Source organism: Perca fluviatilis, chromosome 1 (assembly GCF_010015445.1).
Source record: "Perca fluviatilis chromosome 1, GENO_Pfluv_1.0, whole genome shotgun sequence".
Taxonomy (NCBI): domain Eukaryota; kingdom Metazoa; phylum Chordata; class Actinopteri; order Perciformes; family Percidae; genus Perca; species Perca fluviatilis.
The window spans coordinates 6,754,984-6,778,293 of record NC_053112.1 but is presented as its reverse complement, the minus strand read 5'-3'; the positions used below and the strand labels follow the sequence as shown (position 1 = coordinate 6,778,293).

Sequence of the window (23,310 nt, the reverse complement as noted above, 5' to 3'; positions counted from 1 at the left end):
ACACTCCAATACACTCTTGTTTCTCTTCAGATCGTATAAATTTTTCGCCTTTTACTAAAGATTTCCGTGGAGAGGAGCAATAAGAGTTGAAAATAATTTTTTGATGCCCTGCGTTATGTGGGGCTTCATTTTTATGTGGAAAAATACAATCATATGTGGTTGTTTATGATCTACAACCAGGCAGTGTTCATACTATTTTATAACGTGGGAACTAGTGGTGTCAGTCTGACACTGAAACTTCGGTACGTGCTTCAAACCATTAACTACAACTCCATTTGAAGCACTGCTCTGAAGGTTGCTTTGGTACGGAAAAATCACGTGACATATGACGTCTGAAGCAGCAACTGATTCATTCTCTGAATGAATCAGCTGAGCGGTTCGCAGCGCCACCGCCACACGCGGACCAGTCAGCTGCTGCACTGCAACTGGCACCGCCTCGTTTCAAGCTCAAAGCGTAATAACTTTAATGCACAACATTGCGTTTGGTTCGTAGTAGCATTAGTTTGTTTGTATCAATTTATTTTCATTAGCCTACTATGGAAGCATCTAGGAAGAGAGGTCGTTCTGACGTGGGGAAACTCTATTCTGATCGCTCCTGATAAGGTATGTAATGTATGAAGGTATGTAATGTATGTATGCATGGATAAAAGCGTCAGCCGGCGTCATCCGTTCTCTCTCAATGAAGTTTTTCTAAATGTAGAGAGTTTGTGAGCAAAAAAAGAAACAGACTTAGTCTAAAACGTGTGGAAAAAATAATGTTCCTTAATAAAAAATCTTTGAGTGTTCCCTATCCCACATACCCCCTGGCCATAGTTACACAAGCACACCCAACTTGTGCCATATTTTCCCAGCACATCGTCAGTTTCCCAAGCACTCCCTCCCCAATACCCAATAGCACAATACACAAATTCATTAATCTTTATTTGTCAAAAGAATGATATCCCATTCTAAATCTTGTGTGTGTTGTGATTTATTTCACTAGCCTTAAAGCCTCTTAAAGCCTCCCGTCCACTATCTACCAGAAGATAATTTAGATGCAGCCTTGGCACTTCACCAGGCGAGGTCGCTGTTACTGAAGCTTCGAGTAATCAACCCATTTTCAAAACAATTCTTCTCAGTGGTTCACTGCTTCACAACGCTTCATTCGCCCATCACTATTACAGGCTACACTTTGTTACATTTATCTCTCACTTCCACAGTATTTTGGTGCCATTATTTAAAGTCTTCGCTATAAGGATGTTTATATTTGTGAGGATTCCAAACAATGTGGGTAATAAGCGGATACGCTTCCTTTTTTTTTAATCAATGAACCATAAGTGAGGAACATGAGGCGGAGAATATGGTCGGTCACTTCACAACAGTACTTCATTCGTTTTTTCAGATCGTATAAATTTTCGCTTTTACTAAAGATTTCCGTGGAGAGGAACATTAAGAGTTCTAAATAATTTTTTATGCCTGCTTCATGCGGGTTTTTAATGTAAAAAAATAAACACAGCCCTTTAAACTGAGTTATAGATTGTTTGACGCGATGTGTGTGGTGAGCAGCGTGATTGGGTCTCCCCTGACCCCTCCTTAATATTTAGAATATTTCGCTCTCTCCGTGAAAATGAAGCTGCCTTTGAATGCGGTCAGAAATGTCCAGCTCTCAAATGAAAATGCTAAATTTTTGGGGTTATAGAGAGCACAACAGGAAGTGAAAAATAAAGATAGATTTAAAGTTTTTGGAGTTTCGCTTTAACACGGTCTCGTTCTCTGACAGATTTGTTGTTGTAGATGAACATGATTCCTAAAAAAAAACCATCCAGAAACACGTGATGTTTTGAATATGCAGAACGTTTTGAACAATACAGGAGAATCATTATTTCCTTTACATTAATAAAAGGACATTTGCACCATAAAATGAAGAAAAGATGACATAGTAACCATAATATTCAAGGAAACATAACGTAAACCAAATACGCATGAATAGGTGACACTATAAGCACATAGTATACGCTTCTCCCCAGCACAAGGCTTCTTAGGAGCCCCCCCCCCCAGAAAGCTCAGGTACTTTCTGTACCATAAGTGAGGAAAATGAGGCGGAGAATCTGGTCGCTCCCTTCACGACCAGACAGCAATACACTCTGGCTTCTCTTCAGATCGTATAAATCTTTCGCCTTTTACTAAAGATTTCCGTGGAGAGGAACAATAAGAGTTTTAAATAATTTTTTGATGCCCTGTATACTGCAGGGCTTCCTTTCAATGTGAAATATAAATAAAAATATGATTAGCTATGAGCATTTAGTATTACTAATACTTCATGAAGTCAGAATTATTTATGTCAAGGCAGATATCTACCCCTATAAATCAAGTTACTTCTTTAAATAAAGGACTAAAATGCCAAAAAATGATCTTTGAAAAAAGAATTCGTCTTGTAATCATTAACTGGTTTGGACCCACCTTCTTATATGCTTATCTATTCTACTTAGGATTGATCCAACCTTTGAAGTGATAATTTTAAAGGCCCTATCATTAAACACTGTTAATATTAGCTCATGATAGTATTTATACATTATCTGTTTAATGAAACTGTATAGCTATTTTAGTAAGCCCAACTAGGTGTCTTATATTAATTGTTGAATTAACGACTGACGTTATAATTAATCATAGCCAACACATCAACTTCAAAAGTTGACAAAAGCTTGTTGTTGCATAAACCTCTTAGTGTTCCTGCACAACAGAAAGTGAAAAATAAAGATAGATTCATGTAGATTTAAACTTTTGGAGTTTCTGGCTTTAACACGGTCTCGTTCTCTGACAGATTTGTTGTTGTAGATGAACATGATTCCTAAAAAAACCCATCCAGAAACACGTGATGTTTTGAATATGCAGAACGTTTTGAACAATACAGGAGAATCATTATTTCCTTTACATTAATAAAAGGACATTTGCACCATAAAATGATGCATACAAATTCTCACTCAACTGTCGCAAATTCGCATCGCTGCCGGTGTGAATAGCTTTTCGCATTTTCGCGTCGCTCATTCGTCACCCGGTGTGTAACGGCCTTAACAGTTAAGTTAACTAAAAGTAACTTTGATAGTTCTTATGAATACAAGTTTTATTCATTTTTAACGGTATATATACAACACCATTTATAACATGAACACGCCCCCCGAACCTACCTTTCGTCATCACCACATAACCAGACAAAAATCAAGAAAAGATGACATAGTGACCATAACATTCAAGGAAACATAACGTAAACCAAATAAGCATGTATAGGTGACACTATAAGCACATAGTATACGCTTCTCCCCAGCACAAAGCTTCTTAGGAGCCCCCCCCCCCCCAGAAAGCTCAGGTACTCAGGTACTGAACCATAAGTGAGGAACATGAGGCGGAGAATCTGGTCGCTCACTTCACAGCAACACTCCAATACACTCTTGTTTCTCTTCAGATCGTATAAATCTTTCGCCTTTTACTAAAGATTTCTGTGGAGAGGAACAATAAGAGTTTCAAATAATTTTTTGTACACTGCGTTATGTGGGGCTTCATTTTTATGTGGAAAAATACAATCATATGTGGTTGTTTATGATCTACAACCAGGCAGTGTTCATACTATTTTATAACGTGGGAACTAGTGGTGTCAGTCTGACACTGAAACTTCGGTACGTGCTTCAAACCATTAACTACAACTCCATTTGAAGCACTGCTCCGAAGGTTGCTTTGGTACGGAAACATCACGTGACATATGACGTCCGGAGCAGCACCTGCTTCATTCTCTGAATGAATCAGCTGAGTGGTTCGCAGCACCACCGCCACACGCGGACCAGTCAGCTGCTGCACTACAACTGGCACCGCCTCGTTTCAAGCTCAAAGCGTAATAACTTTAATGCACAACATTGCGTTTGGTTCGTAGTAGCATTAGTTTGTTTGTATCAATTTATTTTCATTAGCCTACTATGGAAGCATCTAGGAAGAGAGGTCGTTCTGACGTGGGGAAACTCTATTCTGATCGCTCCTGATAAGGTATGTAATGTATGAAGGTATGTAATGTATGTATGCATGGATAAAAGCGTCAGCCGGCGTCATCCGTTCTCTCTCAATGAAGTTTTTCTAAATGTAGAGAGTTTGTGAGCAAAAAAAGAAACAGACTTAGTCTAAAACGTGTGGAAAAAATAATGTTCCTTAATAAAAAATCTTTGAGTGTTCCCTATCCCACATACCCCCTGGCCATAGTTACACAAGCACACCCAACTTGTGCCATATTTTCCCAGCACATCGTCAGTTTCCCAAGCACTCCCTCCCCAATACCCAATAGCACAATACACAAATTCATTAATCTTTATTTGTCAAAAGAATGATATCCCATTCTTACTATACATGTGCACGTGTGTGTGTGTGTGATTTATTTCACTAGCCTTAAAGCCTCTTAAAGCCTCCCGTCCACTATCTACCAGAAGATAATTTAGATGCAGCCTTGGCACTTCACCAGGCGAGGTCGCTGTTACTGAAGCTTCGAGTAATCAACCCATTTTCAAAACAATTCTTCTCAGTGGTTCACTGCTTCACAACGCTTCATTCGCCCATCACTATTACAGGCTACACTTTGTTACATTTATCTCTCACTTCCACAGTATTTTGGTGCCATTATTTAAAGTCTTCGCTATAAGGATGTTTATATTTGTGAGGATTCCAAACAATGTTAATAATCGGAGCTACCTTTTTTTTTTTTTTTAATCAATGAACCATAAGTGAGGAACATGAGGCGGAGAATATGGTCGGTCACTTCACAACAGTACCGCAATTCACTCTCGTTTCTCTTCAGATCGTATAAATCTTTCGCCTTTTACTAAAGATTTCCGTGGAGAGGAACATTAAGAGTTCTAAATAATTTTTTGATGCCCTGCTTCATGCGGGCCTTCCTTTCAATGTGAAAAACAAACCTAAACACAGCCTGACTTTATAACTGATCATTATAGATCTGTTTGACTGCCGATGTGTGTGGGTGAGCAGCGTGATTGCGTCTCCCCCTGACCCCTCCTTAATATTTAGAATATTTCGCTTTCTCCGTGAAATGAAGCTGCCTTTGAATGCGGTCAGAAATGTCCAGCTCTCAAATGAAAATGCTAAATTTTGGGGTTAAAGAGCACAACAGGAAGTGAAAAATAAAGATAGATTTAAACTTTTGGAGTTTCTAGCTTTAACACGGTCTCGTTCTCTGACAGATTTGTTGTTGTAGATGAACATGATTCCTAAAAAAAAACCATCCAGAAACACGTGATGTTTTGAATATGCAGAACGTTTTGAACAATACAGGAGAATCATTATTTCCTTTACATTAATAAAAGGACATTTGCACCATAAAATGAAGAAAAGATGACATAGTAACCATAATATTCAAGGAAACATAACGTAAACCAAATACGCATGAATAGGTGACACTATAAGCACATAGTATACACTTCTCCCCAGCACAAGGCTTCTTAGGAGCCCCCCCATCCCCCCAGAAAGCTCAGGTACTTTCTGTACCATAAAGTGAGGAACATGAGGCGGGCGAGAATCTGGTCGCTCACTTCACGACCAGACAGCAATACACTCTTGCTTCTCTTCAGATCGTATAAATCTTTCGCCTTTTACTAAAGATTTCCGTGGAGAGGAACAATAAGAGTTTTAAATAATTTTTTGATGCCCTGTATACGGCCGGGCTTCCTTTCAATGTGAAATATAAATGAAAATATGATTAGCTATGAGCATTTAATACTACTAATACTTCATGAAGTCAGAGTTGTTTATGTCAAGGCAGATATCTACCCCTATAAATCAAGTTACTCCTTTAAATAAAGGGACTAAAATGCCAAAAATGATCTTTAAAAAAGAATTCGTCTTATAATCATTAACTGGTTTGGACCCACCTTCTTATATGCTTATCTATTCTACTTAGGATTGATCCAACCTTTGAAGTGATAATTTTAAAGGCCCTATCATTAAACACTGTTAATATTAGCTCATGATAGTATTTATACATTATCTGTTTAATGAAACTGTATAGCTATTTTAGTAAGCCCAACTAGGTGTCTTATATTAATTGTTGAATTAACGACTGACGTTATAATTAATCATAGCCAACACATCAACTTCAAAAGTTGACAAAAGCTTGTTGTTGCATAAACCTCTTAGTGTTCCTGCACAACAGAAAGTGAAAAATAAAGATAGATTCATGTAGATTTAAACTTTTGGAGTTTCTGGATTTAACACGGTCTCGTTCTCTGACAGATTTGTTGTTGTAGATGAACATGATTCCTAAAAAACCCATCCAGAAACACGTGATGTTTTGAATATGCAGAACGTTTTGAACAATACAGGAGAATCATTATTTCCTTTACATTAATAAAGGACATTTGCACCATAAAATGATGCATACAAATTCTCACTCAACTGCTCCATAATCGCTCGCGCCGGTGTGAATAGCTTTTCGCATTTTCGCGCCGCTCATTCGTCACCCGGTTGTGCGACCTTAACAGTTAAGTTAACTAAAAGTAACTTTGATAGTTCTTATGAATACAAGTTTTATTCATTTTTAACGGTATATATACACACAACACCATTTATAACATGAACACGCCCCCAACCTACCTTTCGTCATCACCACATACCCAGACAAAAATCAAGAAAAGGTGACATAGTGACCATAACATTCAAGGAAACATAACGTAAACCAAATAAGCATGTATAGGTGACACTATAAGCACATAGTATACGCTTCTCCCTAGCACAAAGTCTTAGGAGCCCCCCACCCCCAGAAAAGCTCAGGTACTCAGGTACTGGACCATAAGTGAGGAACATGAGGCGGAGAATCTGGTCGGTCACTTCACAGCAACACTCCAATACACTCTTGTTTCTCTTCAGATCGTATAAATCTTTCGCCTTTTACTAAAGATTTCCGTGGAGAGGAACAATAAGAGTTGCAAATAATTTTTGCTTACGTTATGTGGGGCTTCATTTTTATGTGGAAAAATACAATCATATGTGGTTGTTTATGATCTACAACCAGGCAGTGTTCATACTATTTTATAACGTGGGAAATAGTGGTGTCAGTCTGACACTGAAACTTCGGTACGTGCTTCAAACCATTAACTACAACTCCATTTGAAGCGCTCCGAAGGTTGCTTTGGTACGGAAACATCACGTGACATATATGACGTCCGGAGCAGCACCTGCTTCATTCTCTGAATGAATCAGCGGAGTGCGCCGCAGCACCACCGCCACACGCGGACCAGTCAGCTGCTGCACTACAACTGGCACCGCCTCGTTTCAAGCTCAAAGCGTAATAACTTTAATGCACAACATTGCGTTTGGTTCGTAGTAGCATTAGTTTGTTTGTATCAATTTATTTTCATTAGCCTACTATGGAAGCATCTAGGAAGAGAGGTCGTTCTGACGTGGGACTGCACTATTCTGATCCGCTCCGTTATAGGTATGTAATGTATGAAGGTATGTAATGTATGTATGCATGGATAAAAGCGTCGGCCGTGTCCCGTTCTCTCTCAATGAAGTTTTTCTAAATGTAGAGAGTTTGTGAGCAAAAAAGAAACAGACTTAGTCTAAAACGTGTGGAAAAAATAATGTTCCTTAATAAAAAATCTTTCCGAGTCTTCCCTACCACATACCCCTGGCCATAGTTACACAAGCACACCCAACTTGTGCCATATTTTCCCAGCACATCGTCAGTTTCCCAAGCACTCCCTCCCCAATACCCAATAGCACAATACACAAATTCATTAATTTTTTTTTGTCAAAAGAATGATATCCCATTCTTACTATACATGTGCACGTGTGTGTGTGTGTGATTTTATTAGCTCGCCTTAAAGCCTCTTAAAGCCTCCTGTCCACTATCTACCAGAAGATAATTTAGATGCAGCCTTGGCACTTCACCAGGCGAGGTCGCTGTTACTGAAGCTTCGAGTAATCAACCCATTTTCAAAACAATTCTTCTCAGTGGTTCACTGCTTCACAACGCTTCATTCGCCCATCACTATTACAGGCTACACTTTGTTACATTTATCTCTCACTTCCACAGTATTTTGGTGCCATTATTTAAAGTCTTCGCTATAAGGATGTTTATATTTGTGAGGATTCCAAACAATGTTAATAATCGGAGCTACCTTTTTATTTTTTTTTAATCAATGAACCATAAGTGAGGAACATGAGGCGGAGAATATGGTCGGTCACTTCACAACAGTACCGCAATTCACTCTCGTTTCTCTTCAGATCGTATAAATCTTTCGCCTTTTACTAAAGATTTCCGTGGAGAGGAACATTAAGAGTTCTAAATAATTTTTTGATGCCCTGCTTCATGCGACGTCCTTCAATATGTGAAAAATAAAACTAAACACAGCCAGACTTTATAACTGAGCATTATAGATCTGTTTGACCGCCGATGTGTGTGGGTGAGCAGCGTGATTGCGTCTCCCCCTGACCCCTCCTTAATATTTACAATATTTCGCTTTCTCCGTGAAATGAAGCTGCCTTTGAATGCGGTCAGAAATGTCCAGCTCTCAAATGAAAATGCTAAATTTTTGGGTTAAAGAGCACAACAGGAAGTGAAAAATAAAGATAGATTTAAAGTTTTGGAGTTTCTAGCTTTAACACGGTCTCGTTCTCTGACAGATTTGTTGTTGTAGATGAACATGATTCCTAAAAAAAAACCATCCAGAAACACGTGATGTTTTGAATATGCAGAACGTTTTGAACAATACAGGAGAATCATTATTTCCTTTACATTAATAAAAGGACATTTGCAACATAAAATGAAGAAAAGATGACATAGTAACCATAATATTCAAGGAAACATAACGTAAACACACATGAATAGGTGACACTATAAGCACATAGTATACACTTCTCCCCCAGCACAAGGCTTCTTAGGAGCCCCCCACCATCCCCCGAGAAAGCTCAGGTACTTTCTGTACCATAAGTGAGGAACATGAGGTGGAGAATCTGGTCGCTCACTTCACAACCAAACAGCAATACACTCTGGCTTCTCTTCAGATCGTTATCTTCACCCTTTTACTAAAGATTTCCGTGGAGAGGAACAATAAGAGTTTTAAACAATTTTTGATGCCCTGCATACTGCAGGGTTTCCTTTCAATGTGAAATACAACAGAAAATATGATATTTATGAGCATTTAGTACTAAGAATACTTCATGAAGTCAGCATTTCTTCTGTCAAAACAGGAATCTGCCCCTATAAATCAAGTTACTCCATCAAAGAAAGCCATAAAATGCCAAAAATGATCTTTAAAAAAATAATTCGTCTTGTAATCAATAACCCTTTTGGACCCACCTTCTTATATGCTTATCTATTCTACTTAGGATTGATCCAACCTTTGAAGTGATAGTTTTAAAGGCCCTATCATTAAACACTGTTAATGTTAGCTTATGATAGCTTACTGTTAGTAGCCTTACGTATTCGTACATCATCTGTTTAATGAAACCGTAAGCTATTTTAGTATTGCCCAAGCCCTAGGTGTCTTATATTAATTGTTGAATTAACGACTGACATTATAATTAATCATAGCCAGCACATCAACTTTAAAAGATGATCAAAGCTTGTTGTTGCATAAACCTCTTAGGTTTCCTGCAGTTTCAGTGAGTGGCTCTATAGTTTACATCCATGGACTCAGGTAGCATGAAGCTCGCAATCCTAGGACCCTAGTTTTTCACTACAGCGTCACCTACTGAAGTGGGTGACCAAGAAGCCAGAAGCATTTAGAGTGAGTGTGCGCGCACAATGCTTGGCACGTATGTGAAAGTTATACAGGCTACACTTTTTTTTCTAAGTTTTTCTCTTATCTCCACAGTTATGTTGGTGCAATTATTTGAAGTCGACCTTGTAGGCAGTTTATATATTTGACGGGTTCAAATAATTTCAATACTCGTCCTTTATTTACAGTGAACCATGAGTGAGGAACATGAGGGGAGAATGTGGTCGCTCACTTCAATTCCCGAAGTTATCTGCTCGTTTCTCTTCAGATTGTATAATTCTTTCGCCTTTTACTAAAGATTTCCGTGGAGAGGAACATTAAGAGTTTCAAATTATTTTTTGGTACTCTGCGTCATGCAACAAGCCGAGTGTAAGTACTGAGTGTAAGTACTGATTGTGAATAACGTTATGTTTGTTTGTTCGTTTAATTGGACAGCAAAGTTAACATTTGGTAGCTAGCAGAAGTCTGAGTCAAGGCCTTTACACACAGGGAAGTGTTTTCTGTTGTTGTGATTAATTTGCACGTCAATATATGTTTTCAAGCTGTTGTGTTCATCCACAAGTACTTTCACACAGAAACGTCAATATTAGGGATAAAGCTGCGTAATTTTTTTAGAAACAAGGTCAATTTTAAAGACATCAACCAATCATGTTGTGTTGTTTACCTATGAGGATCATAATACAACAACACAGAGGCTGCTGTCTGACCCACAGACTGTACGGACAGCAACATTTATTATTCCCTTTCAACTCTCACAAATGCAGCGTTTACCAGAGAGTTTCTTTCAGTTCTTACCTTTCACAATAAAAGCCCTACACATACGTTTTTCAGTGGGAATTAAATTCACTGTGTATTTCGCGCCGAAACAAAAGTCAATAAATAGATTACAGTAGCATATACAAAACACAATTTACAACATGAACACGCCCCCCGAACCTATCTTTCGTCATCATTACATACCCAGACAAAAATCAAGAAAAGATGACATAGTAGCCAACCATAACATTCAGGAAACATAACGTAAACCAAATAAGCATAAATAGGTGACACTATAAGCACAGATGGTATACGCTTCTCCCCCGCGCACAAAGCTTCTTAGGAGCCCCCACCCCCCCCGAGAAAGCTCAGGTACTCGGTTCTGAACCATAAGTGAGGAACATGAGGCGGAGAATCTGGTCGCTCACTTCACAGCAACACTCCAATACACTCTTGTTTCTCTTCAGATCGTTTAAATCTTTCGCCTTTTACTAAAGATTTCGCGTGGAGAGGAACAATAAGAGTTGCAAATAATTTTTGATACCCTGTGTTATGTGGAGGGCTTCATTTTTATGTGGAAAAATACATTCATATCTGGTTGTTTATGATCTACAACCAGGCAGTCTTCATACTATTTTATAACGTGAGAACTAGTGGTGTCAGTCTGACACTGAAACTTCGGTACGTGCTTCAAACCATTAACTACAACTCCATTTGAAGCACTGCTCCGAAGGTTGCTTTGGTACGGAAACATCACGTGACATATGACGTCCGGAGCAGCACCTGCTTCATTCTCTGAATGAATCAGCTGAGTGGTTCGCAGCACCACCGCCACACGCGGACCAGTCAGCTGCTGCACTACAACTGGCACCGCCTCGTTTCAAGCTCAAAGCGTAATAACTTTAATGCACAACATTGCGTTTGGTTCGTAGTAGCATTAGTTTGTTTGTATCAATTTATTTTCATTAGCCTACTATGGAAGCATCTAGGAAGAGAGGTCGTTCTGACGTGGGGAAACTCTATTCTGATCGCTCCTGATAAGGTATGTAATGTATGAAGGTATGTAATGTATGTATGCATGGATAAAAGCGTCAGCCGGCGTCATCCGTTCTCTCTCAATGAAGTTTTTCTAAATGTAGAGAGTTTGTGAGCAAAAAAAGAAACAGACTTAGTCTAAAACGTGTGGAAAAAAATAATGTTCCTTAATAAAAAATCTTTGAGTGTTCCCTATCCCACATACCCCCTGGCCATAGTTACACAAGCACACCCAACTTGTGCCATATTTTCCCAGCACATCGTCAGTTTCCCAAGCACTCCCTCCCCAATACCCAATAGCACAATACACAAATTCATTAATCTTTATTTGTCAAAAGAATGATATCCCATTCTTACTATACATGTGCACGTGTGTGTGTGTGTGTGTGTGATTTATTTCACTAGCCTTAAAGCCTCTTAAAGCCTCCTGTCCACTATCTACCAGAAGATAATTTAGATGCAGCCTTGGCACTTCACCAGGCGATGTCGCTGTTACTGAAGCTTCGAGTAATCAACCCATTTTCAAAACAATTCTTCTCAGTGGTTCACTGCTTCACAACGCTTCATTCGCCCATCACTATTACAGGCTACACTTTGTTACATTTATCTCTCACTTCCACAGTATTTTGGTGCCATTATTTAAAGTCTTCGCTATAAGGATGTTTATATTTGTGAGGATTCCAAACAATGTTAATAATCGGAGCTACCTTTTTTTTTTTTTTTAATCAATGAACCATAAGTGAGGAACATGAGGCGGAGAATATGGTCGCTCACTTCACGACCAGACAGCAATACACTCTGGCTTCTTTTCAGATCGTATAAATCTTTCGCCTTTTACTAAAGATTTCCGTGGAGAGGAACGTTATGAGTTTCAAATAATTTATTGATGCCCTATATACTGCGGGGCTTCCTTTCAATGTGAAATATAAATGAAAATATGATTAGCTATGAGCATTTAGTATTACTAATACTTTATGAAGTTAGAGTTGTTTATGTCAAGGCAGATATCTACCCCTATACATCAAGTTACTCCTTTAAATAAAGGACTAAAATGCCAAAAAATGATCTTTAAAAAAATAATTCGTCTTGTAATCATTAACTGGTTTGGACCCACCTTCTTATATGCTTATCTATTCTACTTAGGATTGATCCAACCTTTGAAGTGATAATTTTAAAGGCCCTATCATTAAACACTGTTAATATTAGCTCATGATAGTATTTATACATTATCTGTTTAATGAAACTGTATAGCTATTTTAGTAAGCCCAACTAGGTGTCTTATGTTAATTGGCTGCGTTAAGAAGTATTAATTAATCATTAAGCCAACACATCAACTTCAAAAGTTGACAAAAGCTTGTTGTTGCATAAACCTCTTAGTGTTCCTGCACAACAGAAAGTGAAAAATAAAGATAGATTCATGTAGATTTAAACTTTTGGAGTTTCTGGCTTTAACACGGTCTCGTTCTCTGACAGATTTGTTGTTGTAGATGAACATGATTCCTAAAAAAAACCATCCAGAAACACGTGATGTTTTGAATATGCAGAACGTTTTGAACAATACAGGAGAATCATTATTTCCTTTACATTAATAAAAGGACATTTGCACCATAAAATGATGCATACAAATTCTCACTCAACTGTCGCAAATTCGCATCGCTGCCGGTGTGAATAGCTTTTCGCATTTTCGCGTCGATCATTCGTCACGCCCCCGGTGTGTAACGGCCTTAACAGTTAAGTTAACTAAAAGTAACTTTGATAGTTCTTATGAATACAAGTTTTATTCATTTTTAACGGTATATATACAACACCATTTATAACATGAACACGCCCCCCGAACTTACCTTTCGTCATCACCACATACCCAGACAAAAATCAAGAAAAGATGACATAGTGACCATAACATTCAAGGAAACATAACGGAAACCAAATAAGCATGAATAGGTGACACTATAAGCACATAGTATACGCTTCTCCCCAGCACAAAGCTTCTTAGGAGCCCCCCCCACCCCCCCAGAAAGCTCAGGTACTCAGGTACTGAACCATAAGTGAGGAACATGAGGCGGAGAATCTGGTCGGTCACTTCACAGCAACACTCCAATACACTCTTGTTTCTCTTCAGATCGTATAAATCTTTCGCCTTTTACTAAAGATTTCCGTGGAGAGGAACATTGAGAGTTTTAAGTAATTTCTTAATGCCCCGTATACTGTGGGGCTTCCTTTCCATGTGAGAAATTAACAAAAACATGCTAAGAAGTATTTAATAGTATTAAAGAACTTAATAAAGTGAGAACTGTATCTGCCAAGACATCAATTTATCCCTATAAATCATAAGTTACTCCATCAAATAAAGGCCTAACATGCCCAAAAATGATCTTTAAAATAAGAATCCTGTCTTGTTATCACTAAACTGGTTGGGACCCACCTTCTTATGTGCTGATCTATTCTGCTTAGGATTGATCCAAACTTTGAAGTGATAGTTTTAAAGGCCCTATCATTGAACACTGTTAATGTTAGCTTATGATAGCTTGTCAACTGTCAGTAGCCTTACATATTTATCCCCCTTTGCATTCATCACGGTGCCACTGAGTGTAAAAGCGCGAAAAGGTGGAGGTATGTCTCTCTTTGGCTAATGTATTTTAAAGATGGAGGCGCTACATGGCGGCCCTCATACGAGCGACTCGCTAGTATGTATTCTGAATGGCAGATTCTACGCATATGAGAATACTTTCATTAGTTGGTGGAAGGAATTACACATGAATGAGCACATATTTGTGAAAGAACGTTTTTTTTGTTGTTGCTAAGAATCAACTCAAAACATAACACAATGTACCTTTAAAAAACCTTTAAAACTAATTCAAAAAATTGAATAAAAAAACCCCCCCAAACTCTTAATTTGAAATCATTTGAAGAGTCGAGCACGACTACAGCAGTATCTAAACATAACCCGACACTCAGCTGACCCATATCGCACTTCTTTATTAGACAGCAGAAAACAACAACCACAGTGGGCTCGGACGTGATCAGGCTGATAAAAACAAACAGTGTTGTGACAGTTCATCAGTGAAGGGAAATCATCTCTCTTTGAGTCTCTTCAAGGTGCAAATGGCTTGTTTGTGTTGTGTGTTGTAGGTTTTTTTCTCCCCAGAAGGCCTCAGTGGTCGAGGATCCGCAGGTTTCCTGAAACAATCTTGTTCTCCAGCATCGCTCCGGCGGGAATATCGATCCGGTCACCGTGATTGGCTATGATGATGACGGTTCCCTGGAGGAAGTACAAAAAAAAAAAATTTGGTTATCAAACCGTGAAGTCATTTTTACTAAAACCTAACCTGACTCCGCCAGATGGATCGCTTCGCATTTGCTCGGCATATCCATCTGGGAACTTTCCGTTGGAGAACTTTTGGGAAAGGGGCGAAAATCCTGGTTAGCTGATTGGATAAACCATCCGTCTGTTACCACCTATAGTTGGTGATGGGTACGCGCAATACGCGGCGGACAAGTTGAGAGAAAGGAAAAACAGACGCGCGTGCGTCCTTGAGAACTGTAACTCGTATAACTTCTGTTGTCAGTTAATTGTAGCGTTGACCGGCATGAAATCGCCATATGTCAGACTGACCTGCCGGTCACCGGCCGGTCTATCGGTGCATCTCTAGCTTAGAGTCAACATCTAGCTTGGATCATTTTCTGTCTATAGTTTGTAGCTGACTTGACCAGCTGTCTTCTCTATTGGCTGTTGAAACAGGTGACGTCTCTTACGTTCTAAAACCTGAGACGGGACGGTTCGGACCGCTGCAACTTTTCTCTGCAACGTTTAAAAAAAAAAACGGTTTTCATCTTGTCACAAATCTTTTGTCTGAACTGAGTATTCAGATCCTTTACTTCAGTAAAAGTACTAAAACCACACAGTAAAAATACAAAACGATAGTTAGTGTTTTTGGTCTTTAAGTTCAGTTCTTTTTTTATAGTCACTAAGAACATCTGTGTAGAGATGGCGTCTGCCAACTTTCCTATTATTTAATATATACTCTGTATGTGTGCTGTGTGTCTGATATTTTGCTGCTGCAACACCGTTATTTCCCATTTTTTGGGAACAATAAAAATCTATCTATCTATCTATCTATGAATCTATCTATGTATCTATCTATGTATCTATCTATCTATCTATCTATCTATCTATCTATCTATCTATCTATCTATCTATCTATCTATCTATCTATCTATCTATCTATCTATCTATCTATCTATCTATCTATCTATCTATCTATCTATCCATCTATCTATCTATCTATCTATCTATCTATCTATCTATCTATCTATCTATCTATCTATCTATCTATCTATCTATCTAATCTACCCAGAGAATGCATCTGTGGTGTAGCCAGACTTTACTCCCCAGCGCGGAGATAGAGTTGACGATGCAAGACCAGCCACCGGGGACGTTGGTTACCTTCAGAGAGACGTTCTTCCCAAAGGTGACGTCTCCCGACACGGTGAGGTGGTCCAGCTCCAACATGTCCGGGATGCTCTCGAACCTGGACAGAAACTCCTGAACCTGCAACACAAACAACATCAGACTGTTTCAACCGTCTGAATCCTGGAAATAGATCCTGGAGGTAACCGGCTCCATCTAGCCTGGCTTAGCACAGATCCTGGAGGTAACCGGCTCCATCTAGCCTAGCTTAGCACAGATCCTGGAGGTAACCAGCTCCATCTAGCCTGGCTTAGCACAGATCCTGGAGGTAACCGGCTCCATCTAGCCTAGCTTAGCACAGATCCTGGAGGTAACCAGCTCCATCTAGCCTAGCTTAGCACAGATCCTGGAGGTAACTGACTCCATCTAGTCTACTGCTCCCAATAAGTGACAAAATAACGCCAACATTTGCCTATTTTCTTTTGTGATTTGTAGAGTCACAGCGTGTACAAATAACAAGGTCACATGACACACAGCCATCTTCTAACTGTATACACACTGGGAACTATATTCTCAGAAGGCGAAGCACTGCTACTTCTGCTACTTGGGCGGAGGGATTTGCTTGCAGCACCTGAGAAGCCCTGTGGTGAGGAGCAGAGAGTAGCAGTGCTTCACCTTTCTGAGAATATAGTTCCCAGTATGTATACGGTTAGAAGATGGCTGTGTGTCATGTGACCTTGTTATTTGTACACGCTGTGACTCAAAAAAAAAAAATCACAACATGTAAATAGGAACATGTTGGCATTATTTTGTCACTTATATCAAAACTGCAATCATCAATAGCTGGTTTACCTCATCCTAGGTACTGCCCTTCTTTGTATTGTACTTATTTTATATTTATTTATTTTTTTGTCCCTCTCTCTGCTCTCTTCTTCTTTCTTAATTTGCGTTCTATCTTTCTTGCATTCTTTTTTATTAATGTAATATGATGATGTGTTGACCTGCCAAGGGCCTACAGATGAAAATTAGCTTTTTTTTGCTAACTCTGGCACATTTACATTTTGAGTGTGAACAAAAAAATGTCAATTGATGTGCATTGTCCCTTTTAAATAAACTATTGCTTTTAAACGCGTTATTAACGGCATTAACGCAAACCCATTTTAACGGCGTCAATTTATCGTGAGATTAACGTTCTTTTTGGCCTAGCAAATTTTGTAGTTTTTCTCACATGCTGTTGCAGCAACTAGTGACGTTAGAAAAACTACAACTACCACACCGGATCTAGCTAGACCGGAAACTAAACAACAGGCACACCGCACACACTTGTTTGGGCTCGCGAGCCGGCTAAAGAGTAGCAGGCTAACGTTACGTTTTGAGTGGATGGCGAGCGCGAGACGCCGAAATGGACGCCAATAAGATTCTGAATGGAAAGTTTACATTTAAAAAGTTGCCAAATGGTTCCATTGACAAGACCAAAGTGATGTGTGTGTTTGGTCGTTGTGAACTGAGCTATCATCACAGCACGCCCAGTCTGGAATACCACTTGATGGCCAAGCACACAGCTGATGGCCGAACGCACAGCTGATGGCGACGCGCAGCGCTGATGGCCGGAGCGCAGTGATAATGGCCACGCACAGCTGATGGCGAACAGCTGATGGCGCCCACAGCTGATGGCGCCCAGCTGATGGCCGAGCCCACGCTGATGGCCGAAACGCACAGCTGATGGCCGCGCGCCCACAGCTGATGGCCGAAACGCAAGCTGATGCGCGACGCTGATAGCCAACGCGTGATGGCGGCGCACAGCTGATGGCCGAGCGCACAGCTGATGGCCGAGCCCACAGCTGATGGCCGAGCACACAGCTGATGGCCGAGCACACGGCTGATGGCAATTCTCCGCCCCCTTGTCAAAGTCAGGCGACAATGGATGACTTCAGACAGAAGCACATGGATACCACAACTAAGAACAAACTTACTGCAGCCATCGCTAAATGGGTCCAAGTGAGAATGTTAGTGTGAAATTGAACACTAATGTTGTTTTCAATAAAAAGACATTTGCACAAAGCAAGCCGATCCACTTTTCCATGTTGATAAGAGCATTAAAATGAGAAAAACAATAATGGGACAAAAAGAAATCAAGGGAAATTTACAAAAAATGTGCGATTAATTGCGAGTTAACTATGACATTAATGCAAATAAATAAATAAAATGTGCTTTAGATGTTGTTGAGATGTTTCCCTGCTGGTGTTGCTGACCTTGGTGAAGGAGCTGCCCAGCTTGACGTGCGGCGTGGTGGGGAACTCCCTCTTCTTGCTCATGGTGAGCGAGCCGGCGTCCAGGCTGTACAGGTTGGACATCACCAGCAGCAGGTCGGACGACGTCTTCACCGGCAGAAAGCGGCTGCGCGGGACGTTCACACCCAGCGCGTTGTTGAAGCTCTTGATGGCGGCGCCCACGGCCGTCTCCAGCTGGATGACGTTCAGACCGCCGTCCAGCGTCTGCAGAGACATTCAGGGTGTAAATGCAGCCGTTTTTTGAATTTATTTTGAAATACGTACCTTTATTTTGACATGAGTAAAAACCAGAAGTAGCGTCTGTTAGCTCCGTAAGCTACACACAGACCAAGGCGCACCTGTAGCGGTGATGTTACCTGCTAGTTTGTTTTTTCATTATTGCTTCATGGTGTTTGCTACAACTGTGTGTAAGTTGAAGAATCATATTTTTTGACTGTGAAGATTGCCTCTGGGGAATGACAACCATTGGTTGAGAAAGCAGGCTGAAGTGGTCAGTATTACTCTGTATTCATTATCAGCATTAGCTACAGTGCTAAGCCATGCTATTTATGTAATGATTGCAATATTTGATGTTGTCTTTTATTTTGTCTACTTGAACTTTTAGTTCTACGGTGTTATTAAACATCTGTAAAGGGAACCGGAGTCTCGCATCCAATCAATGGGCAGCATTCAGGGGTTTGGGGTTAGAGTAGGAAACAGCAGATGCGAGTGATTCTTCTTATTGTTCGCTTGTGGAAACAGAGAAAGTTGTTCAAACTTTTTTAGGCTTAATATGCCAGTTTACAACCTGAAACCTTAAAGGTTTCTACTCTCTTTTTTTAAGATAACGTTACTGCAGTGTTTACATTTTCACAAGTAGCTGCATGCTAACGCCAGAGAAAGCTGAAATCTTGGCTGCCCATGTTGGTCATTTCTCCCCATTTTCAGGTCACATTACTACTGAAACATGTCCACTTGTGTAGTTTTTGGTTAAAAAGCCTTTATCTGCGACGGTAGAAAGTGCTGCTCTACTGTATATAATAGGTCACCTTTAAATAAAATCTAATATTAAAGGGTCATTTCTGTATTTTTCCACCTGGAACCTATTTTCCCATGCACTGGTCAATCTTTAAAGACCTCATATTATGCTCATTTTCAGATTCATAATTGTATTTAGAGGTTGTAGCAGAATAGGTTTACATGGTTTAATTGTAAAAAAAAACACCATATTTTTGTTGTACTGCACATTGCTGCAGCTCCTCTTTTCACCCTGTGTGTTGAGCTCTCTGTTTTAGCTACAGAGTGAGACATCACACTTCTGTTGTTGGGAGTCGCACATGTGCAGTATCTAGGTAAGGACTACTAGCCAGTCAGAAGCAGAGTATGAGGGCGTGCCCTGACAGTACCTAGGTAAGGACTACTAGCCAGTCAGAAGCAGAGTATGAGGGCGTGTCCTGACAGTACCTAGGTAAGGACTACTAGCCAGTCAGAAGCAGAGTATGAGGGCGTGCCCTGACAGTACCTAGGTAAGGACTACTAGCCAGTCAGAAGCAGAGTATGAGGGCGTGCCCTGACAGTACCTAGGTAAGGACTACTAGCCAGTCAGAAGCAGAGTATGAGGGCGTGCCATGCTAGCAGCTAGGCGAGCATTATAACGTGTGTTACAAAGTGACCACGTCTGTCTCTGAAGTAAAGGCTGGACTACAACAGAGCTGTTTGGAGCAGTTTGTGAACAGTGTTTTCTGTTGGAGATGGTAAGTCCCTTTGGGGGGGACTTTGGGCTTTTTCACTTTTTTAAACCTATAACGTGCACAAAAAAGATTTATAACACAATAAAGGAAAGGGAAAAAGCCAAAAAGCATAAAATGAGCACTTTAAAATTGGCCCAGTTTTCGAGTGAGAACGCTGTAACTGGCAGCGGTGAACCGGGCTGAAATGTAACCATACAGCCTATTGGGTAAATGTGCCGTGTATCAGTTTGCGTCCACTAAAAGCTGACAGGCTCAGATTATTATTCCAAGTGTCTGACAACATTATGGAAAGGATCCCTACAGAGTAAGATCCTTTTTGTTTAACATTGAAACAGCTCAGAAATCGCCATCGCCAAACTGACCTGACTCCATTTAAATCAAAGAAATCATGTTCATGTGTAGACGGCATAAAGACCGAATTATGGGGGGTCCTGGTAGCTCACCTGTGAGTGTGCGTCCCATATACTAAACCTCAGTCCTTACTGCAGCGGTTCGAGTCCCTTATCTCTATATATCATGCCCTCCTTTCTCTCCCCCGTTTCCGGTCTTCAGATATCTTATAAAATAAACGCTGACAAAAGCCCTAAATTATCTTAAAAATATACATATATATTGTTTATTTGTGTCTGTCACCTTTGGGTTGACGATGATCTCCAGCTCCATGGCGTTCTCGTCCTGCAGCCTCTTGATGGCGGGCAGAGAGATCCACAGGTTGTTGGTGTTGAAGATCTTGAACTTGGTGACGGACTTGAACTCGTCGACGTGGGCCTTCGGCACCTGCGCGATCTCCAGCAGCCTCAGGTGATTCTCGTACTGGATCAGCGTCCCACCCTGCGGAGAGACGAAGGAAACAGGAAGCTCTGAGAGGCTGAAGCAGAGCCCCGTCTCACCCATTAGACCAGTGGTTCTCAAATGGGGGTATGAGTCCCCCTAGGGGTACTCTGGAGGACTGTTTTTCAGTTCCAAGGCTGTAGTTACTTCTACTGTCTTTTTTTCTCCAAGTTTGTCGCTTTTTTCAAAGTTTTTATCGCTGTTTTTAAAGTTTGTCACCTTTTTTTGAAGGTTTTGTCGTTTGTTTTGACCTATTCTTGCCTTCCTTCTTTCTACTTTGTTTTTTTCGATCTTTTTATTACTATTTTCGACCTATTCTTGCCTTACTTCCTTCTTTCTACCGTCTTTTTCCAAGGTTTTGTCTCCTTTCTTCATCATCATTTAAATGTTTTCCAGGTACAAGGCTGTTGTTTAGTAAATTCTTCTTCTTTATAGATTATTCACGCTGGTTAGGGGATACATGGCTTAAAAAAACTGTTCAAAGGGGGTACATTATTGAAAAAAGCTTGAGAACCCCTGCATTAGACAGCATATAAACAGTGGTGTGGTCTACGTGATACGCAGGTGGACGCCATATACCCAATAGGTAAGGTCAAGGATTTCAGTATACCCACTTACAAAACCACAATAATACGTAACAACATCGCTTTGTGAAAGAACGTTGCCTGCGTGGCGTGTCCCGCCTTTTTTTTGGCTCCGGTTAACAGGTTAGAGCGTGCACACCGCCTGAGTGACACGCGCGTCTCAGGTGCGGCCGAAAATACGTGCGTGCTAGAAATAGGACCGACGCCTTTTCACACGACACGCAAGCGTGTTGGAAGCGTTTCCAGGCAAAAGAGAATATGATATGATGTTTATATGTCGTTTAGACACAAATACATATTAATTAATGACATGTTGATGTTTGAAAGTCTCGAGGTTTGGACATAAATGCAGATATATAAATGTAATAAAAAATAATAATAATAATTATTGATTTTTAAATATTGCACCTGTAAATACAGAAGGAAATATCCTGGAGCCTATTTTGCCGTCAATACTGCCGACGTTGTCTTTGCCGTAATCACATCAGTTTATATTTATGTTTAACATGAAGTATACTACTGTTTTTATCAATGGGAAACATACATGTGTACAGACAAGGCTACCAGCAGCAGCAGCAGTAGCAGCAGCAGCAGCAGCAGCAGCAGTAGCAGCAGCAGCAGCAGCAGCAGCAGCAGCAGCAGCAGCAGCCGATACTGCCTAAAACGCTGGTATCGGGAAGTACTGGAGTTTATGCACCGATCCGATACCATGTAATAAAGCCCTAAAGAAAATCTACGTTAAAGTAGTTTATTTATGTTATTTTTCCGTTATAACTGACGGTCAAACTGGAGAATAAAAGAAAGTTCTGGGGCATTCGTCGTTTGTGTTTGTTCATGTTTCACAAAGAGTTTAACCTGAGCCAGACCGACAACAGAGATATAAATCATATCACATCCATACAGGGATAGTAGTATACAGCTGTTATATATCATATCACATCCATACAGGGATAGTAGTATACAGCTGTTATACATCATATCACATCCATACAGAGATAGTAGTATACAGCTGTTATACATCATATCACATCCATACAGGGATAGTAGTATACAGCTGTTATATATCATATCACATCCATACAGGGATAGTAGTATACAGCTGTTATACATCATATCACATCCATACAGGGATAGTAGTATACAGCTGTTATACATCATATCACATCCATACAGGGATAGTAGTATACAGCTGTTATATATCATATCACATCCATACAGAGATAGTAGTATACAGCTGTTATACATCATATCACATCCATACAGGGATAGTAGTATACAGCTGTTATATATCATATCACATCCATACAGAGATAGTAGTATACAGCTGTTATACATCATATCACATCCATACAGGGATAGTAGTATACAGCTGTTATATATCATATCACATCCATACAGAGATAGTAGTATACAGCTGTTATACATCATATCACATCCATACAGGATAGTAGTATACAGCTGTTATACATCATATTACATCCATACAGAGATAGTAGTATACAGCTGTTATACATCATATCACATCCATACAGGGATAGTAGTATACAGCTGATCTTATACATCATATCACATCCATACAGGGATAGTAGTATACAGCTGTTATACATCATATCACATCCATACAGGGATAGTAGTATACAGCTGTTATACATCATATCACATCCATACAGGGATAGTAGTATACAGCTGTTATACATCATATCACATCCATACAGGGATAGTAGTATACAGCTGTTATACATCATATCACATCCATACAGGGATAGTAGTATACAGCTGTTATACATCATATCACATCCATACAGAGATAGTAGTATACAGCTGTTATACATCATATCACATCCATACAGGGATAGTAGTATACAGCTGTTATACATCATATCACATCCATACAGGGATAGTAGTATACAGCTGTTATACATCATA

At 39.9% G+C, this 23,310-nt stretch overlaps 1 protein-coding gene, 12 non-coding genes and 1 pseudogene across 14 annotated transcripts in view; 13 read left to right on the top strand and 1 right to left on the bottom strand.

Moving 5' to 3' along the window:
- Positions 1-10: 10 nt before the first annotated feature.
- On the top strand, positions 11-125 carry LOC120569785. Its single transcript, XR_005640973.1, has one exon. It is a non-coding gene; the product is annotated as a U5 spliceosomal RNA (small nuclear RNA).
- Positions 126-1,360: 1,235 nt separating this feature from the next.
- On the top strand, positions 1,361-1,471 carry LOC120569569. The gene has a single exon (XR_005640899.1). It is a non-coding gene; the product is annotated as a U5 spliceosomal RNA (small nuclear RNA).
- A 647-nt stretch (positions 1,472-2,118) lies between these two features.
- Positions 2,119-2,233, top strand: LOC120569722. Its single transcript, XR_005640953.1, has one exon. It is a non-coding gene; the product is annotated as a U5 spliceosomal RNA (small nuclear RNA).
- Positions 2,234-3,419: 1,186 nt separating this feature from the next.
- LOC120569527 lies at positions 3,420-3,534 on the top strand. Its single transcript, XR_005640886.1, has one exon. It is a non-coding gene; the product is annotated as a U5 spliceosomal RNA (small nuclear RNA).
- Positions 3,535-4,790: 1,256 nt separating this feature from the next.
- LOC120569763 lies at positions 4,791-4,905 on the top strand. Its single transcript, XR_005640967.1, has one exon. It is a non-coding gene; the product is annotated as a U5 spliceosomal RNA (small nuclear RNA).
- Positions 4,906-5,577: 672 nt separating this feature from the next.
- LOC120569769 lies at positions 5,578-5,692 on the top strand. Its single transcript, XR_005640969.1, has one exon. It is a non-coding gene; the product is annotated as a U5 spliceosomal RNA (small nuclear RNA).
- Positions 5,693-6,871: 1,179 nt separating this feature from the next.
- On the top strand, positions 6,872-6,994 carry LOC120569533 (annotated as a pseudogene).
- A 1,239-nt stretch (positions 6,995-8,233) lies between these two features.
- On the top strand, positions 8,234-8,347 carry LOC120569519. The gene has a single exon (XR_005640884.1). It is a non-coding gene; the product is annotated as a U5 spliceosomal RNA (small nuclear RNA).
- A 666-nt stretch (positions 8,348-9,013) lies between these two features.
- Positions 9,014-9,123, top strand: LOC120569564. Its single transcript, XR_005640898.1, has one exon. It is a non-coding gene; the product is annotated as a U5 spliceosomal RNA (small nuclear RNA).
- An 876-nt stretch (positions 9,124-9,999) lies between these two features.
- Positions 10,000-10,111, top strand: LOC120569553. Its single transcript, XR_005640896.1, has one exon. It is a non-coding gene; the product is annotated as a U5 spliceosomal RNA (small nuclear RNA).
- An 841-nt stretch (positions 10,112-10,952) lies between these two features.
- On the top strand, positions 10,953-11,068 carry LOC120569560. Its single transcript, XR_005640897.1, has one exon. It is a non-coding gene; the product is annotated as a U5 spliceosomal RNA (small nuclear RNA).
- A 1,265-nt stretch (positions 11,069-12,333) lies between these two features.
- LOC120569514 lies at positions 12,334-12,448 on the top strand. The gene has a single exon (XR_005640881.1). It is a non-coding gene; the product is annotated as a U5 spliceosomal RNA (small nuclear RNA).
- Positions 12,449-13,639: 1,191 nt separating this feature from the next.
- Positions 13,640-13,754, top strand: LOC120569774. Its single transcript, XR_005640970.1, has one exon. It is a non-coding gene; the product is annotated as a U5 spliceosomal RNA (small nuclear RNA).
- Positions 13,755-14,496: 742 nt separating this feature from the next.
- Positions 14,497-23,310, bottom strand: part of LOC120564849 (UTP--glucose-1-phosphate uridylyltransferase-like) — a 35,870-nt gene continuing 27,056 nt past the window's right edge. For both annotated transcript variants that reach the window (XM_039810088.1, XM_039810078.1), the window contains exons 7-10: positions 20,603-20,800; positions 18,201-18,443; positions 15,985-16,089; positions 14,497-14,799 (exon numbers count right to left, since the gene is read on the bottom strand). In XM_039810088.1, coding sequence (XP_039666022.1) covers positions 14,692-14,799; positions 15,985-16,089; positions 18,201-18,443; positions 20,603-20,800 — 654 coding nt within the window. In that variant the 3' untranslated portion in view covers positions 14,497-14,691. The remainder of the gene's footprint in view (positions 14,800-15,984; positions 16,090-18,200; positions 18,444-20,602; positions 20,801-23,310) is intronic.